Source organism: Hoplias malabaricus, chromosome 12 (genome assembly GCF_029633855.1).
Source record: "Hoplias malabaricus isolate fHopMal1 chromosome 12, fHopMal1.hap1, whole genome shotgun sequence".
In the NCBI taxonomy this organism is placed as follows: domain Eukaryota; kingdom Metazoa; phylum Chordata; class Actinopteri; order Characiformes; family Erythrinidae; genus Hoplias; species Hoplias malabaricus.
The window spans coordinates 15444205-15461716 of NC_089811.1; the positions used below are offsets into that span (position 1 = coordinate 15444205).

At 34.8% G+C, this 17512-nt stretch overlaps 1 protein-coding gene across 3 annotated transcripts in view; it reads right to left on the reverse strand.

Moving 5' to 3' along the window:
- The window catches only part of LOC136710590 (GRIP and coiled-coil domain-containing protein 2), a 33959-nt gene that overhangs the window by 16224 nt on the left and 223 nt on the right, over nucleotides 1-17512 (reverse strand). The window contains exons 2-18 of one of the 3 annotated variants that reach the window (XM_066686244.1): nucleotides 17065-17115; nucleotides 16891-16975; nucleotides 16697-16764; nucleotides 14941-15045; nucleotides 11988-14147; nucleotides 11316-11358; nucleotides 8649-8749; nucleotides 8434-8532; nucleotides 7423-7542; nucleotides 6847-7011; nucleotides 5034-5138; nucleotides 3753-3915; nucleotides 3466-3566; nucleotides 3079-3156; nucleotides 1377-1514; nucleotides 626-747; nucleotides 305-481 (exon numbers count right to left, since the gene is read on the reverse strand). In XM_066686244.1, coding sequence (XP_066542341.1) covers nucleotides 305-481; nucleotides 626-747; nucleotides 1377-1514; nucleotides 3079-3156; nucleotides 3466-3566; nucleotides 3753-3915; nucleotides 5034-5138; nucleotides 6847-7011; nucleotides 7423-7542; nucleotides 8434-8532; nucleotides 8649-8749; nucleotides 11316-11358; nucleotides 11988-14147; nucleotides 14941-15045; nucleotides 16697-16764; nucleotides 16891-16975; nucleotides 17065-17115 — 3881 coding nt within the window. Of the gene's footprint in view, nucleotides 1-304; nucleotides 482-625; nucleotides 748-1376; nucleotides 1515-3078; nucleotides 3157-3465; nucleotides 3567-3752; nucleotides 3916-5033; nucleotides 5139-6846; nucleotides 7012-7422; nucleotides 7543-8433; nucleotides 8533-8648; nucleotides 8750-11315; nucleotides 11359-11987; nucleotides 14148-14940; nucleotides 15046-16696; nucleotides 16765-16890; nucleotides 16976-17064; nucleotides 17119-17512 lie in introns of all 3 variants that reach the window. The other 2 variants (XM_066686243.1, XM_066686245.1) reach the window with 2 other exon arrangements.

Sequence of the window (17512 nt, forward strand, 5' to 3'; positions counted from 1 at the left end):
ATTCAATGAATGTGAAGAAACAGTGTTAAACATAAGGCTGAAAAACTCATTGAACGCCTGTTACATTTGGCCTATTTCTGTATGAAAAAAAAATAAAAAACAGAATAATCATGTGATGAATATTGCCACCTGGGCTTGGAAATAATCTAACTCTTTTTAATATCCATATTATAATCAATACATTTGCTTTGCCCAAATCTAAACATTTAATACAAGTTAAGCAGAAGTAACAAATCACTAATCAATGCTCTTATACGCCAAACATCACAGGCATTCAACACACAAACATTCTTACAAAATGTACCTTTCTCTCAGTTCAGCTTCTTTAGTGATGGTCTGCTGTAGCATCTTATTGTGTTGCTCCAGAAGCAGGTCATGTTCAGTGTGAATCTGCTGCAGCTCTCCATTGCTACTCTGCAAGTTCAGTTGAGTCTCCTGTAGTTTAGAGCGTAACTGCTCCAGAGTTTTATGCATATGCTCACTAATTATTAAACAGAACAAAAAAACAAGTCTCAACCTAAAAGTCTGAAAGCCAGATCTTACAACTCCTCAGAGTCCACAACATCACAAATGCAACAATGATCTAACATGATGAAAGTAACAACAAAATAAAGTGCATTCTCACATCTCTTGTTTGGAAATTTCTCCACTGCTCTGAGTGGAGCTCCGGTTCTTCTGCTGCCTGAGTACATTGTGAACTCGCACTTTATAACCTTCAAACTCAGACAATGTTGACTCAAGTTCTGCCTGCAAGACAATATTTACATGTATTTATATAACACTTCATTCCTGGTTGGCTAGGGACACACTGTGATTCTGATCATAATGAAGCATTTAAAAAAAGATTAATGAATGTAAGCTATAATAAACTCCATCACTATGTTAAATCACCAAAATCACACACACTAATCCACATCTCTCCTAAACTACATAAGTCTCAAATTTATAAATAAAGACACTTGATACTTCATGATACATTTGTGACTATAAAAAGAGAATCAGAAGTTAGCCACTGTAGTTACAATAATTAAAATAACATTTTATTAATAGAAAATAATGACAATAAACAAAATTATTATATTATAATTATTATTATTTCTATTATTTATTGGTTAGATTATAATTTTAAAAATGTGAATATATTAATAGCTTTGGTCCTCCAAGTCTGTAGCTTGCAGAAAATTCCTGTGACCTACAAGCCCAAGTTCACAAAACTAATTGATTTTGGGCAGAACAGTCAAATATGACTGAAATATAGGTGTCCATTTACAACAAAATGCACTATTCACAGGGTTGTACCAGAAATAGTTATAGCTGAGAAGATAAGTGTATTCTCAAACAGAGGAACATAATATGCTGAGATTATATGAACATACCTTTTTAAATCTAAGCTCTTCTTGTAAAGTGGTCAGATGGTGCTGGTATGAGTTGATAGCCTTTTGATGTTGGTCATTCACTGACTTGAGCTGTTCCTGAAGTCTGTATTGATCTGCGGTCAGGTCGCTGCACTGAATCTAGATGAAAACACATGCACATATGCTATAATACACTGTCTCCAATTTTTTAACTTCTTAAATGCCATACAAAAGTAAGTTTGGGCTCAAGTCCCATTTTCCCATGTTCTCCCTGTGTCTTTGTGAGTTTTCTACCAGGCTTCCGGTTTCCTACCACTGTCCAAAAACATGGAGGTTAGGCGAATTGGCTACACTAAACTGTCCTGTGTGAGTGAAGTGGTGTGTACGTAAACAAATGTCTGTGTGTGTATGAACTGATATGGACTATAACTCTGTGCTGGGTGAACTGATGTAGTGCCGGATGTAGTCCTCCATGTGGATGGTCATTCCTAATTGAGAGTATTCTGGGTACGTTTGGCTGCCACTTCTTGCCAATATGCGTGTTGATCAAGTATTGAGTGGAATGTGCAGTGCTGATTTTAAACCATCTTGGGTGTCTAGAAAAGGGGCTATATACATGTAACTATTATTCATTCATTCATTCATTCATTGTCTGTAACTGCTACCCGGAATATATGAGCTGGAGCTGTGTGACTGTGACACTACCTGCTGCAAAATATTAATAAATAAAATAATAAGTCTGGTGTGAAATTATTTTCTATTAATTTATCAATTCTATTAATGTTTATTAGTAGAAAACTATTTTAACCGAGAGCAGATATTTAGAACACATGCAAACACAAATGAGGGTTATAGGGGAAAATATTTTTTCTATTTAAAAATGCAGAGGTGTCAGATCTAAAATGCATATGCGCAATATTCAATTTTGGTTGAAAGTAAGAGTGTGTTTAAATTTTAAATGCAGTTTAAAAGATGCTCTCGTTAGACAGCAACTGTGTCACAGTTTGTTCCCACACACTGCACGCAACATGTGTTTACTTACCTCAGCGTTTCAGTGCAGTGAAGTCAAATCTTTCCATTTTTATTTGCGATTATTTTAATCATTTTTGCTCTGGGAGAAGAGCAAAATAGACGGGAGTTGTTCTTATGTTGCATCATGGGATTGCCTTCGCGGCAATGTGTAAATGTGAAGTTTATAGACAATGTGATTGGAAGAACACAGAGTGGACTTTTTTGCCTCAAGGGAAAACTATACAGATAAAATATAATAGGTAGAGGCGTTGGAAGAGCACAATGTCATATTACACTCTATTATGTGCTAGGTCTTTTAAAACCAGGCTTGAATTGGAAAGGGTGTTATGTGTAGGCTTGCGTTAACAGTGGAAGAAGATGTAGGGGCTAATTTAAAACAAGTCTCTGAACTTGTAGACAGAATATTTACCAACATTATTTCCATGTCATTACTCATTTTTGCTGTTTTAATTTGAGTAGAATTAGACCTTTGCCGTATGTTTTTCTGGGAAACAGTTTTATTAACCCCATGATCTGTATCCATAGATACAGAGCCTTAGTAAATCTTATGTTAATTTCAAATACATTGAGTGTTTATAGTTCAGTTCCATCAAGGTACATTCAGTTAAATACCTGCACTCATTCAAGTGTATTTATTTCCAGTAATACAAGCATCCTGGAACACAAAACATAGCTAAGCTCATATTCCTACCTTACAATTTTCAAGTTGATTCTGCATGGCCTCTAACTCTCCTTTCAAAGATGACTGTATGATCATCTGAGACACTTCCTGCCAAGCAAACAAATGGTCAAGACTTTTAAAGTGCAATGGCAAACTTCTTTACTGTCTATAATATTTTAAAACCTCACTATGTAAATAAATGCTAATGGCACCCATAAGACTGTTTAAATTACATGAATCAAATGTATTATTTTTTAGTAACTTCAGGGGGAGGATTCTTTGCTCATGATTGCTATAAGTTTGTGGTGAATGTGTAATAAATACAGAATTTTTCACCATGGTGAAACTGAATAGCACAAATCACTGAAGGCTTATCAGAGAGAAAGTAGCCTACAACTTCACCTACAAGAAACTCACCTCCTTCTTGGCATCTGCCAAATCTTTCTTGGTCTTCACCAATAGTTGTTTCATCTTTGAGGCCTTTTCCTCTGCAGTATCCACAAGTGATTTCAAAGACTCTATTTATTTAAAAAAAAAAATAAAATAAAATAAATGTTGGCTTTGCCCCCCCAATCAAATCTTTCTAATTATATGTACAAAAAAGCATCAAAACAAGATCCTAGCTTAACAGTATTTTCAATAGCATTTTAATATATTAAGTCTACAAAATAGTTCCTATTTTAAATTAGTAGACAAAACCTCACCTATTTCCTTGACCAGTTTCTCCTCTTTGTCTTTATGTGCCTGTATGAGGTATTCTTGCTCCTCAATCAGTTTGTTCTTGTCAGAGATCTGGCAGTTGAGCTCTTTGACAAGCCGCTCATAGTCAGCCATCTCCATATCCAACAGAGTGCTCTGCTGTGCATCCTACATAGAATAAACAGAAAAGGTCAAATGCTAAAACATTATCAAAATATAAAATATTGTTTTTGATTATAAAAGGTTTTCTGAAGCTGGTAAAACACCTGCATGGATTTTGGAGTGCTAACAGACTATCCATCCATCCTTTATCTGTAACCGCTTATCCAATTTAGGGTCGCGGGGGGTCCAGAGCCTACCTGGAATCATTGGGCGCAAGGCGGGAATACACCCTGGAGGGGCGTATTCCCGCAACACAGGGCAACACAGACACACACACATTCACTCACACCTACGGACACTTTCGAGTCGCCAATCCACCTGTAACGTGTGTTTTTGGACTGTGGGAGGAAACCGGAGCACCCGGAGGAAACCCACGCAGACACGGGGAGAACACACCAACTCCTCACAGACAGTCACCCGGAGTGGGAATCGAACCCACAACCTCCAGGCCCCTGGAGCTGTGTCTAACAGACTATAATCAGTTATTTGCAAACATATTCAACAAGGAAAATGTTAAGCCTCTTTGAATACTACTAAATAATTCTTTAGCTCCACGCAAATATTAATAATATTTAAAAAATAATTCTGAGATCCTTTATGGTGCACTTAATTATTTTCTAGTAGGTCATACTGATTAACTGCAAAAAGTTATATTTCTACTGCTTGTTTTCTACACTAAAGTTAATCTCTTAGCTACGTCCTACTTCACACTACATCACATTTAAACACAATGTCTTAGAGGAAGAGCAATTTCTAGCACAAACACTATGTTCACTTGGCTGGTTTGGTAGATTAAAATGAAATCTGTGGCATCTGATTTATTTGTGTAATTTGTTACAGCATATGTGAACACTGCAACTCCCATGTGGAAAAATATTTTATTTTTCACCTAATGCCTTGTCACTGTGCTATCTAGGTGCATTCATGTTCTAGCAGAAGAAAGTATCAATCAAAAAATATTGCTGTCATTGCTTCCAAAAATGCATGATAAAAGCTGTGGATCTTGCTTATTATTCTTCATGACTTTTATATAAAAGCATAATACAATTAACAGATTATCTATAAAGTGTGAAACTTGAAATAAAAAACAGGGATAAAACATGAAGTTTATATCCTGCACATGCCTTCCTAAGCTGTTCCAACTCTTGCTCTGTCAGCTGGAGCTGTTTTTCTCGTTTGTGCAGTAGAGCATTCAAATCTTCTGCCTCCTTAACAGCAGACTGGTAGTCCTGGAAACACAATCATACTCAATGCACACATTATAATAAACCTCAGAAATACAGAAAGCACAAAATTATATTACAGCTCTCTCTACAAAGATATTCTAGCATAAAATATAAAATGAGATTTTAGTTCTAAAGTCCAATAGTAATAATAATAATAATAATTTTTCTAACACCTTGTATCACACTTCTAAATTACAAAGTGAATCGACCATTCATTTCTCCATACAATATCCTTATACGTCTAAAACAGTACAAAATGTCATCAACAGCTTTAATTATTTCTGTGTCATAGTTAAATAAAAAAATGCTCAGTACCTGGCAGCAATACATTGAAAGTACAAAACATTTTAAGAAATATTTCAAACATGTTAGTTCAGAGGTTCTTATTGAAGGACATGTCATTATTTTAATAATTTATTGCTTGCTTTAAGCACACATCATAATCAAATTTAATGTGATGCAATTTAAGAATAACACTGTTTATACTGTATCTGAAAAATGTTGAATGGACATAATTATTTCTATGTAGTTAATGCTTCCCTTGCAAGCAAGTGGAAAAAACATGCTTAATGGGGCATCGCAGCAAGAAATATTTTGGAAATCTGAGATGCCTACCAACCCACAAACTGTGAACAAAGACAACACAGTCAGTGTTTTGTGGGCTATCCGTATCAGAAAAGGTGGGATAAATAGGGGCTTACTGATTTTGCTGCACTTTTAAGTGTGTATGTGCATGTTAGACTCATCAAAAACAAGAGTGGAGAAATAAATGAACCAGCTAAAACACAGTTTTTGTGCCTCGCTTAATAGTGTGCTGTGTATGGCTCAGTCATTTAAAAGAACAGACACTGAAACCATTTGTTCTGAAAGGGTGGGTGAGAATGGTGCTGTGTTTAAATGGATCCATCCATCCATCCATCCATCCATTATCTGTAACCGCTTATCCAATTTAGGGTCGCGGGGGGTCCAGAGCCTACCTGGAATCATCGGGCGCAAGGCGGGAATACACCCTGGAGGGGACGCCAGTCCTTCACAGGGCGTTTAAATGGATACAGTTATTAATTATTGTTAATGGCTTAGCTGTACTTTGATCAAATCATGTAACAAACATTCAGACATGGCCCAAAGAAACTGTTATTAAGGGTGAAATAAATTGTATAACATGCCATTTGTGACCATATTTGTCTTTATACAATTAACAAATTAAACTCAAAGTGAGCAGAGAGGAATAGAGTGTAGAATATAGTGGACAAATGCCAAATTATTACTGCATTTTAACATTGTTCAGAATTATGGAAATCTTTAACCAATGAGCTTCAATAGCTTGTTTAAAAATCAAAGGACAGCTCTTTAAAAAGAAAACAAAGCCTTTCAAAGTTTCATTATCTTATTTGCATCACTGATCACAATTTGGCCTTTCTTCACATGTACTTTATTAAACAAACAGGGGAATTCAATTTGGAAATTCAATTAATACTGCAGTAAATATTTATATTGATTCTTTCTTTCATTCATTTATTGTCTGTAACTGCTTATCCAGTTCAAGGACACAGTGTATACAGAATCACTGAAAGCAAGGCAGGCAATATAGAACATGGAAGCACGTAAATATGCCTAAGACTACAGAATTTAATAAGTAACAGAAGGGTATATACAAACACCATAAAAACAAGTATTTCTTTAAATAAACAGAGTCCCTTGTCAGTTTTACCTTTGTTTTTTGTTCCTTTAACTGTCTTTCTGTCTCCAGGTCTCTCTCCAGCCCAGATTTTAGCTTGTGCAACTCAAGTGTCTGTGCCTCGAGCTGTAGAACATTACTTTGGAGAGTTTCCATTCGGGCCATCATATCCTCTCTTTCACACAGCAGCTGCTTATTCTGACAGGGGAACAGAATGCAAGAGTTTCTTATATCCTACCATTGGTGACAGTTTAACCAAAAATACTGTTTTTGTTTTTGTCATGATATTTTAAAAACTTTGGTATATATATTTTTAAACTTTGATATATATATAATCACTCTAAGTAAGTCTAATTGTATGAGCTGAATTAGAAAGACTACAACATTAATTGTATTCTATTAATTTAACATTAATATTTTATTCACAATAGTATATAGAACACATCACATCTGATATGTGTTTTATGTTCTATTGTGTATAAATTGTGGATCTATGATATTTGCAAATCATTGCATTTTTTTTTATTTACATTTATTGACATTTTACACAACGTACCAACGTTTTGTAATTGGGGTTGTATACAAACAATGTCCAAGTTATTTAATTACCTGTTCAGCAGCTGCCTGCATTTTTTTGGTCAAGTCTGCATTCAATTTCTCGGCTGCATCCAACTTCACCTTCTCAATGTCCAATAGCTCTATCTGCTTGTCGTAATCAATCATAAGATTCTGTGAATTAAACCCAGAGATAGCATATAGTAAAACATAGGCAAAAGTAAAAGAGATAAAACAAAAACCTCCAACCAAATGGAGTTGACAATGGAAAAAGTGTCATTGTGGTGAACTTCACAAATTTCTATTGATGGTAACAGAAATTGTGTTCTATCTCAAAGATAAAAAGATGTGAACGTCCCTGAGGATGACAACATGTTAAGAAAAGAAGCAGAATGTCACTAAGGAGAAGGACATTGAGATTTAAGCCAGGTATATGCTGACAAGAGAAGTTCCAATAGGCTTTGGGAGCCAAGAAAATTAGGTTCAGAGTTCAACAAGGTACATGTCAAGTCAGCATGAGGGGAAATACAAAATATTACATTTTTTGGCACGATTCACATATTGTACAGAGCACTCAGATGAATGCCAAGCAAAAAGCCTGAGAGGTCTTGATGACATCTGGTGAAAATACCAGCACAAATAATAAATAACAGTAATAATAATACTAATAATAATAATTCTCAATAGGCTTTTTGTTTCATAATGTAAAACTGCAAATGTAGCAATGCTTGCAATATTAATGAACATTTTCTAGTTACAATTTATTAATTTAAATTTAAAGCTAGAATACATTTGATAAATATTTAATTCAAAAAAAATATTCCAAAAGCATTACAAATATATGAATAACCTTACCTTCTGCATATAAAAGAAATCCATAGTGCAAGTTAAACAAAATATATATGTAATTTGAAGAGCTAATCATTTATGATAACAGCATTGATTGGTTCCCTTAATTCAATTGTTATAAGAAATTTACACCTTTGTGGGTTTCAGGGCAGACAACCGGACATGCTATATATCTGTAATGAAATAATTAATGGTAGCTTATACCATGCTTTGTACCTTGTAATCCTCTGCGCCATGAATGATAACTTTCACAGAGTCTGACAGCTTGTCTCGTTCAGCTTTCAACACTTCCAGCTCCTTCTTAAGTTCAGAAGCCTTTTATGATGTTGCATATAAAAACATACTGTCAAAATGCAATTCCCAGAAACTAAAAGACATATTTAACAATAAAATAAATTTTTTTTTACTAATAGCACAACAAATATCTAAACCTCTTTTTTGCTGATCTCCAGTTCCTTCCTTGCTTTCACAGCTAAAGCTTTGATTTTATTAATACGTTCATCTTTCTCCTTAATTACTTTTTCCAAAATTCCTAAAAGAAAACATCATAAAAGAAGTTAGTCATGACAATGACTGGCATGTAATTAAGTCTAGAAACAAGCATAAATTTTGCGTGTTTCCTCTGGGTGCCCCGGTTTCCTCCCACGGTCCAAAAAACACACATTGGCAGGTGGACTGGCTACTCAAAAGTGTCCGCAGGTGTGAGTGTGAAAGTGAATGTGTTAGTATGTGTCGCCCTGCTAAAAACTGGTGTCCCCTCCTGGGTGTGTTCCTGCCTTCTGTAGGCTCTGAACCCAGTGTGACCCTGAACTGGATATGAGGCTACAGACATAGTATTTTTGAAAGTATGATCAGTATGATCATAGATCTTCTTTAAACATGTTGTAAAGTCAATGGATCAAACAAAGGAACAAAAGGAAGAAAAAAAAGAAAAAAAAAATGTATTTAAGAAATCAAATTCTGTTAAAGCAGTATGGTATTCTCCAACTAAACAGTTGATGTTCAGTGATTTAACTGAATATATCATGTATAACAAACTATTTCCATCAGCATGTACTAGTTTAGTCATGACTAAAACATGGATATTAGTACATAGCTATACTGAAGTAACTAGCTCCTTTTGGTCTATATGCATTAAATGCAACAACGAGTAACTGAGATGTGACACAGTGTTGATTTTCAGGACATGTACACTAAATTGGCATGTTTGATCTTACTTAGAAAAATAAAATAGCAATAACTCAGATATTACAATCTATGAAATCTACAATTTTGAAAGTGAAAATATGTGTAATACATACATGTGCTGGTCATAAAATTAGAATATCATAAAAAAGTGGATTTATTTCAGTAATTCCATTCAAAAAGTGAATCTTGTATATTATACTCATTCATTACACACAGACTGATATATTTCAAGTGTTTATTTCTTTTAATTTGATGATTATAACTGACAACTAATGAAAACCCCAAATTCAGTATCTCAGAAAATTAGAATATTACTTAAGACCAATACAAAAAAGGATTTTTAGAAACACTGGCCAACTGAAAAGTATGAACATGAAAATTATGAGCATGTACAGCCTTCAATACTTAGTTGGGGCTCCTTTTGCCTGAATTACTGCAGCAATGTGGCACGGCATGAAGTTGATCAGTCTGTGACACTGCTCTGGTGTTATATGAGAGCCCAGGTTGCTCTGATAATGGCCTTCAGCTCTTCTGCATTGTTGGGTCTGACGTATTGCATCTTCCTCTTCACAATACCCCATAGATTTTATATGGGGTTAAGGTCAGGTGAGTTTGCTGGCCAATTAAGAACGGGGATACCATGGTCCTTAAACCAGGTACTGGTAGCTTTGTGTGCAGGTGCCAAGTCCTGTTGGAAAATTAAATCTGCATCTCCATAAAGTTGGTCAGCAGGAGGAAGCATGAAGTGCTCTAAAACTTCCTGGTAGACAGCTGCATTGACCTTTGACCTCAGTAAACACAGTGGACCAACACCAGCAGATGGCATGGCACCCCAAACCATCACTGACTGTGGAAACTTTACACTGGACCTCAAGCAATGTGGATTCTGTGCTTCTCCTCTCTTCATCCAGACTCTGGGACCTTGATTTCCCAGAAATTTACTTTCATCAGAGAACATAATTTTGGACCACTCAGCAGCAATCAAGTCCTTTTTAGAAGCTAGACGCTTCTGACACTGTCTCATGTTCAAGTGTGACTTGAAACAAGGAATGTGACGCTGAAAACCATGTCTTGAGTCCAGTCTTTGTGAATCTCCCCCACATTTTTGAATGGGTTTTATTTCACAATCATCTCCAGGGTGTGGTTATCCCTATTGCTTGTACACTTTTTTACTACCACATCTTTTCCTTCCCTTCTCCTCTCTATTAATGAGCTTGGACATAGAGCTCTGTGAAAAGCCTCTTTACAATGAACTTGTGTCCTGCTCTGCTTGTGTAAGGTGTCAATGGTCTTCTTTTGGACAACTGTCAAGTCAGCAGTCTTCCCAATGATTGTGGAGCCTACAGAACTAAACTGAGAGACCATTTAAAGGCCTTTGCAGGTGTTTTGAGTTAATGGCACGAGGTGTCTTCAAGTTTGAACCTTTTCACAATATTCTAATTTTCTGAGATGGGGTTTGGGGTTTTCATTAATTGTCAGTTATAATCATTAAATTAAAAGAAATAAACACTTGAAATATATCAGTCTGTTTGTAATGAATGAGTATAATATACAAGTTTCACTTTTGAATGGAATTACTGAAATAAATCAACTTTCATCATGTTCTAATTTTATGACCAGCACATACATACATGCATACATACACTTTTTTTAATCACCCTACAAGTATCACAAAAATCATAGATATGTTTGTTACAAAGAGGTAAAGAAAAAAAATATTCTGAAATTACATATTGAATTTTGTCTAATTTTTAAATATTTTCAAATGTGACCCCAGGTTAATAACATTAATGTTATTATATCCAAATATTAAAAATGTCCCAATCACCTTTTATGAGTCAATTCAAGCTTTCTTAAAAGCAGCACAATGGACAAGTAAGGTGGATTATAGTAAAGAGTGATGACCATACCTATTTTCTTAATATTTTCGCTGACGCAGGAACATTCTGATTTCTAAAAGCAGAGGAACAACATTTTAAGTGAATCTGGTGTAACTAGGTGAATAAATAAAGACTAAATAGAATTTTTTGGATGTGTGCAAGAAAATTGATAACATGGAACCAGTTAACAGAGAACATCAGAAGAGCCCCAACTATAGACACCTTTAAATCAAGACTAAAAACATTCCTAGTAGAGCAGTCTTACTGCTCAGTTTAAAATACTATTTCCTTGTCTTTTCTTTTATAGAATAATTTTAACTGATTAATTTGAATCATATTAATCAGGTATTTTCTTTCATTGTACTATTTTTCAGAGCATTTTATATTTTTAATTCTTGTTCTTAATAAATTGTTTTTTTATTTTCATTATGATTCTGTAAAGCACTTTGAATTGCCTTTGTGTACATAAAAGTGGTCTATAAATTGTCCATGCCTTAAATAAAAAAATCATTTTACAAACAAACAAATAAATGCATCACAATGAATTTATTTCTGGCTTGTGTTCCTCCAGTCATACCTGTATATTAAATGCATCACAGCACTAAACCATATAATAATTATCTCATCAATTGTTGAAATTAGTGATTTCATGAATAGACACAGACACACCCCAACCTTCACGCTAACACAAAAATTACATACCTGTGAACAGGAAATTTCTTCCTTTAAATCCTCTGGTACTGACTCGTTTTCAATGAGGTTCTGCTGGAAACTTTTCATGTTAGTTTCCTGAGCACATTCTTCATCTGGAGGTTCATTGTCTCTGACAACTAAAACACCTATATGCCCTTCCTGGATTTGTATTTCAGTTTCTACATCTTGCAAGTCTTTGGAACTTTCATTAGGAACTGCTATCTCTAGGTGCTGTTCTGGAATTAGCTCAACTGGCACCTGAGTGATTTTTTGTAAATGCCTTTTGTCTTCCTGAATTCTGGAAAGCAGACGGTCAAGCATTACAGATATACTGGCTACTTCTTCTTTGTCATCTTCTAAGGTCATGGAATAGTTCTGATGCATTACTTCAGAGATGTGCAACTGTGCACCAAGAAGCTTTCTTTCACTGCTTTCCAGGTCTTTCCTGAGAGCATCTCTCTGTTCTAACACAGAATGAAGGTCTTTTTGTAGTTCAGCTTTTTCTTCATCTGCCGTAATTTTGAGTTTGTTGAGTGTTGCTTGAGACTGCTCATATGTAGTTTGAAGAGCAGCCAAGTCCTGTACTAATGTATTGCAATGCTTGCACAGTTGTTCTTTTTCTGAAGATAAAGACAACATCTGGCCCTTCAACTTAACAATACAATTCATAAGAGCTCTTCCCTCTAACAAGGGACTCTCCAATGCCACTGACAATTCCTCCAACTTCTGAAGGCCGAATTGGGCGTTGTCCTTGCAAACAAATTTACATTCATCTAGTATTGTTTCTGTTTCAAGTGTTGTCTTGTTCTCTGTGTCCAAGGGCATGACTATGTTTTCTGCAATCTCTTGAACCAGTCTGTTCTGCACCTGAGGTTGGATCAAGTTATCTTCATTCACAACCATTTGAAAAATCAGCTCAGAACTGTTTGGAGTTTGGTCTGAAATCTTCGGCTTCGTAATCAGTCTGTCATTATTAGTCTGGTCTTCTTGCAGTTTCTGAAGTAACATTGTTGTTTCCTCTTTCATAGCACTGTATTGCTTCAAAAAGTAGCTTGCCTTGTCTGCAATCACCAACTCAAGATTTTTTAGTGTTTCCTTAATGTGTTCATATTCAGAGATAATGGCATTTTTCTCATCTGTAAGTATCTTAAATTTGTTTCTTGAGTCTTTTATCTCTTGAATAATCATCTCTTTATAATGTTCTGCACTAAAACTAAGATGAGCCTCTAGCTCCCTCATTTCTGTTTGGTACAATTCTTTTAATGCTTGAAGTTCTGGCTCATGTTGGCAAAGACTTACAGTTCCTTGCTGATTCATGCTATGAGCGTCCTTTTCCAGACAACTGTCACTATCTTCTTTGGTCATTTGCATTTCATTAATCTTGAACTCCATTTCTTCCTTTTCCATGGAGAATTCCTCTTTCAGATGTTGCAGTTCATTCTCAAGCTCTGACTTCACATTACTAAGGAAAGCAAGTTCTTCTTGAAGCATGGTGTTTTGGGACTGTATATCCTGAAGTGTCAATCTCAGCCTGTCCATTTCATTATTTTGATCTTCTAATGCCGAGTTATCCAGCATCTCAACCATTCTTGAGTCCTTTGTGTCTCCATTCTTATTGAGATCCTCTTCTTCCTCTTGGACGTCCTGGAGGTAGCTTTCTTTTAGTGCTAGTTGCTCTGCTAGCTCATCATTGAGCAGCAAAAGCTTCTCTCTCTCCATTTCAAAATGCACTGTGTTAACTTCAAGCTGTTCTTCCAGGTCTCTGACCACAGTCTCATGTTTTTTGTTCAAACTTGCCATTTCCTCATGTAGCCTTTCAAGATCTTCATGAGATTTTTCAAGTGCCATTTTGTGTCTTTCTTTTAGAGTCTCAGTCTCAGCAGCCCATTCTTTTTTGACCATTTCCAAATCCTGCTGCAAGTTAGCTATTGTTTTGTCATATTCCTGTCGAACCACTTCAATATTGTAATTGAACTCTTCCATCAGTCTTTGTCTCTGAATTCCTTCTTTTTCCTTTCGCTCATTTTCCTGTTTCTTATAGAACTCTAGTTCTTCCCTGTACTTTGCTTCAGAGTTGTCAAATTTTGTCTCCATGACCTTCATTTTTTCTGCGTGCTCTTTATTCACATTGTCCAGCTTCTTCTGAAGGTCAGCCAGGTCTTCCATTGCCTAATGTTGGAAAATATGTTAAATATGACATAATATGACTATTATGTTAAACACTTAAAATAATAGTTCTAACATCACATAATTTTTAATTGAGGAAAAGAAAATAATAATAATAATAAAAATAAAAAAACAAACACAAGAATGCTTAGATTAGAAAACACTAACATATTTAGCGGATAAATATTTTTGATAGTACTATTGTAAGGGTCATATATTTTGCATTGTACAATCTGCAACAGAATATATGAATGACATCAAAATAACATTCTTATAGTATTCATTCAGTTAAAGCTATATGACAATAAATAATGTTTTGTTTATTCAATTTAGTTAATCTACTGAATAATGTTCTTCCTTAAAGTAAAGCTGAAATGAAAATGTGTTATGTCCTAATCCATATTAATTACAAATCATTGTGCAATATAATTTAAATAGAAAATTCTTACTTCTTGTAAAGTTACTTGAAACATGTAGTCAGTTTAGATGAAAGGCCAAAATGATTTACAAACCCTGATGTATCTTAGTATAACTGGTATAATCTTATAACCCGTTACAATGATTACTTTATTTGCACTATTCATTCATTCATTCATTATCTGTAACCACTTATCCAGTTCAGGTTGGGTCCGGAGCCACAGGGCAATGCACACTCAGAGATTCACTCACACCTATGGACACCTATTGAGTAGCCAATCCACCTACCAACGTGTGTTTTTGCACCTTTATTTGCACAAATGAAATTAAATTCATATCTGAAGGTCCACTTAAATGTAGTCAATTTTTAAGTGCTTACATGTGCCTGCTTCTTGTTCTTTTCATTTTCTTTCCGTAATAACATGAGGGTCTGTTGGATTTCAGCCTTCTCAAACAAAGCAGCATTTACTCTCTCAGTCAGCTCCTGTTGCCAAATAACATACAGTTTAGAACATCAGTTTCTGAATAGATTAGTTCAGAAAGCTGGTTTATTAATCATTAGATACTATCAAAACAAATTTAATTTTAGATATTAAAAATTTAAAATAACATTGAAGACATTTTACCTCATTAACTTGACTGATTTTTAAAAATATATGCTAATTCTCAATCTAATATGGTCATGTAAAACTTGGAAGATTGTGAAATAATGAAACATTTGATAAGTAAGTAGGTGAACAGGTAACAGGATGCTGTCCTAAACTGAGTAAAAGGGGTAGATTCATAAAACACTCAGTTGTTTATGAGCAAGCATGCTCAAATGGCCCCTCTGGATGGAAGGGTCCTCCCAATATTGTTGAGCTGCACCCCACCAGCACCAAAGCATTAAAAACCAATTGCTATCTGTAATTAAAATAATCACAAAAGCTTGGGAATATCTCAGAAAAGTGCTAGGCAGTAAACATTGTTTGTTGCTGCACATGTCAAGACACTACTTCACAAAACAGAAGCCATGCTACCCAAGGCAAATATTATACAGTGACAACACAGAGGATTTTCACCCAACTTATACTGTATTTTAATATATTTTAATTTTATTTTATTAAAATTAATAAATTACAAAACAATTCTGTTCAAAATCTAAATATTCTAGCTTTGTATTTTAAATAAATTATTTGAATCAAACACAAAACCTTTCCAGGTGAAGTAGAGGAACAGAATTTTAGAATCATTCAATGTCGATGAACAAATTATGGAGTCACCTTGTAATTTGCAATTAAAACATTGTAAAGGTTATAAAAGTAAGATATCAAAGCCAATGATAGAAAACTCAAAGCAACGTGCCTTGAAAATAGAAAATGCACAACAAATCTGGCTAACAAATACAAGAAAAAAGAAATAAGAGTTAGGCCTACACACAGAAACAGGAAATGAAAAATCATTAACATCAAATTTAATAAATAAACAAATAAATAAAATTTAAATATCTACATTACACTGGGCTACTGAATAAAATTAACTTTCCATGATAAATAAGGCCTGATTGGCCAATAAAGCCAATCTGCATTGGCCAAGGAAATGTTGGATTAGCCAAACCTTTGCCAGTGTTAGTATTTCAACTATATCTAGAAGTGACTTTGACTCCTCTACGTTAAAGCTCGTGTGATATAGACTGCCGCAAATTGGAAATGCGTGCAACGTGTCTGATTATTACCAAAACTAAGTTCAAAAGACAGTGGCTGTCACGCTATAGGAAAGTTTTAGTGTCAATGACATAAGTAACATGCCATCTATAAAGGCGCTTACTACTGGAAATGAGATTATGAAGTGCATTATACAACACTGGAGACCCCAAGCTGCTGTCATAATAATTACATTATCATTACATTGCATTAAGGAAGTGTTCATTACTTGGTTTTTTATATCTGAATTAAAGTTGTAAAAGAATGTAAAATATAGACTAATGTGTGACCCTGAATTAGTGTAATACAGTTATCCAGTATACATTAAGTATACATTGAGGGTTAAATGTACACTTATGTGTTTTGAAGTTATTCAGCTCATCATGGCACTGCTAAGGAAAATGCATGTTAATTTTTCTACTAATATGTCACAAGTATACACTTAATTCTTACCTGTATTAACTGGTCTTGGGAACTTTCACTAGGATGGCCCTTTAACACTTCAACTTCTTTTTCCAAATCTTCCAAAACACAAACACCCACACACACACACAAAAGATGTAAATGTAGTGATTATTTGGACAAGCTTAGCATGCATGTAAATAAATGCATAGGCAATAAAGTATCAATTCCTTTCAATTTCCTACCTGCATATTTTGACTTTAACTTCTGCAATATTGACATCTGCCTCTTTGCAAATTTAATGAGGTCTTCTTTGGACAAGGTGTCCAGCTTTGGAAAGATTACATAAATAATAAACTTTATGATTCATTTGAATTTCACAGGAAAGTTTACATATGTAAATCAAAACAAAATGTCACCTTAGATTTTCCATTCCCTGGACCAGGGGGTGCACTCTCCATATCATTTTCCTGCTTTAAACAACACAAAGCAAGATAAAATGGGGACAGAAAAAAAAAAGTTAGATAGTGTGGGAAGAGGTTTTTCTTGCCAAGTAACGTTCGATTACATTAAAAACTTCCTACAATCTTTCAAACAGCATTTAAATGTCACTTCCCTGCCGGAATTTTAGATTTAAATGATCATATACTAGCTAGACATCTTATAACATATTAATTTAAACTCCCTTGTGGTAGAGGTGGATTTGCCCACGGACAAACCTCTAACAAATGCACAACTTGGCATGAACGTAGCTACAAACATCACCAGGGCTTGAACTGTTTCGGGTTGGGTCACATTATCTGCTAATATGACGACTTAACGCACAGTTCTTTTACAATTAGCATTTCGTTGTCAACAAACTTGGAA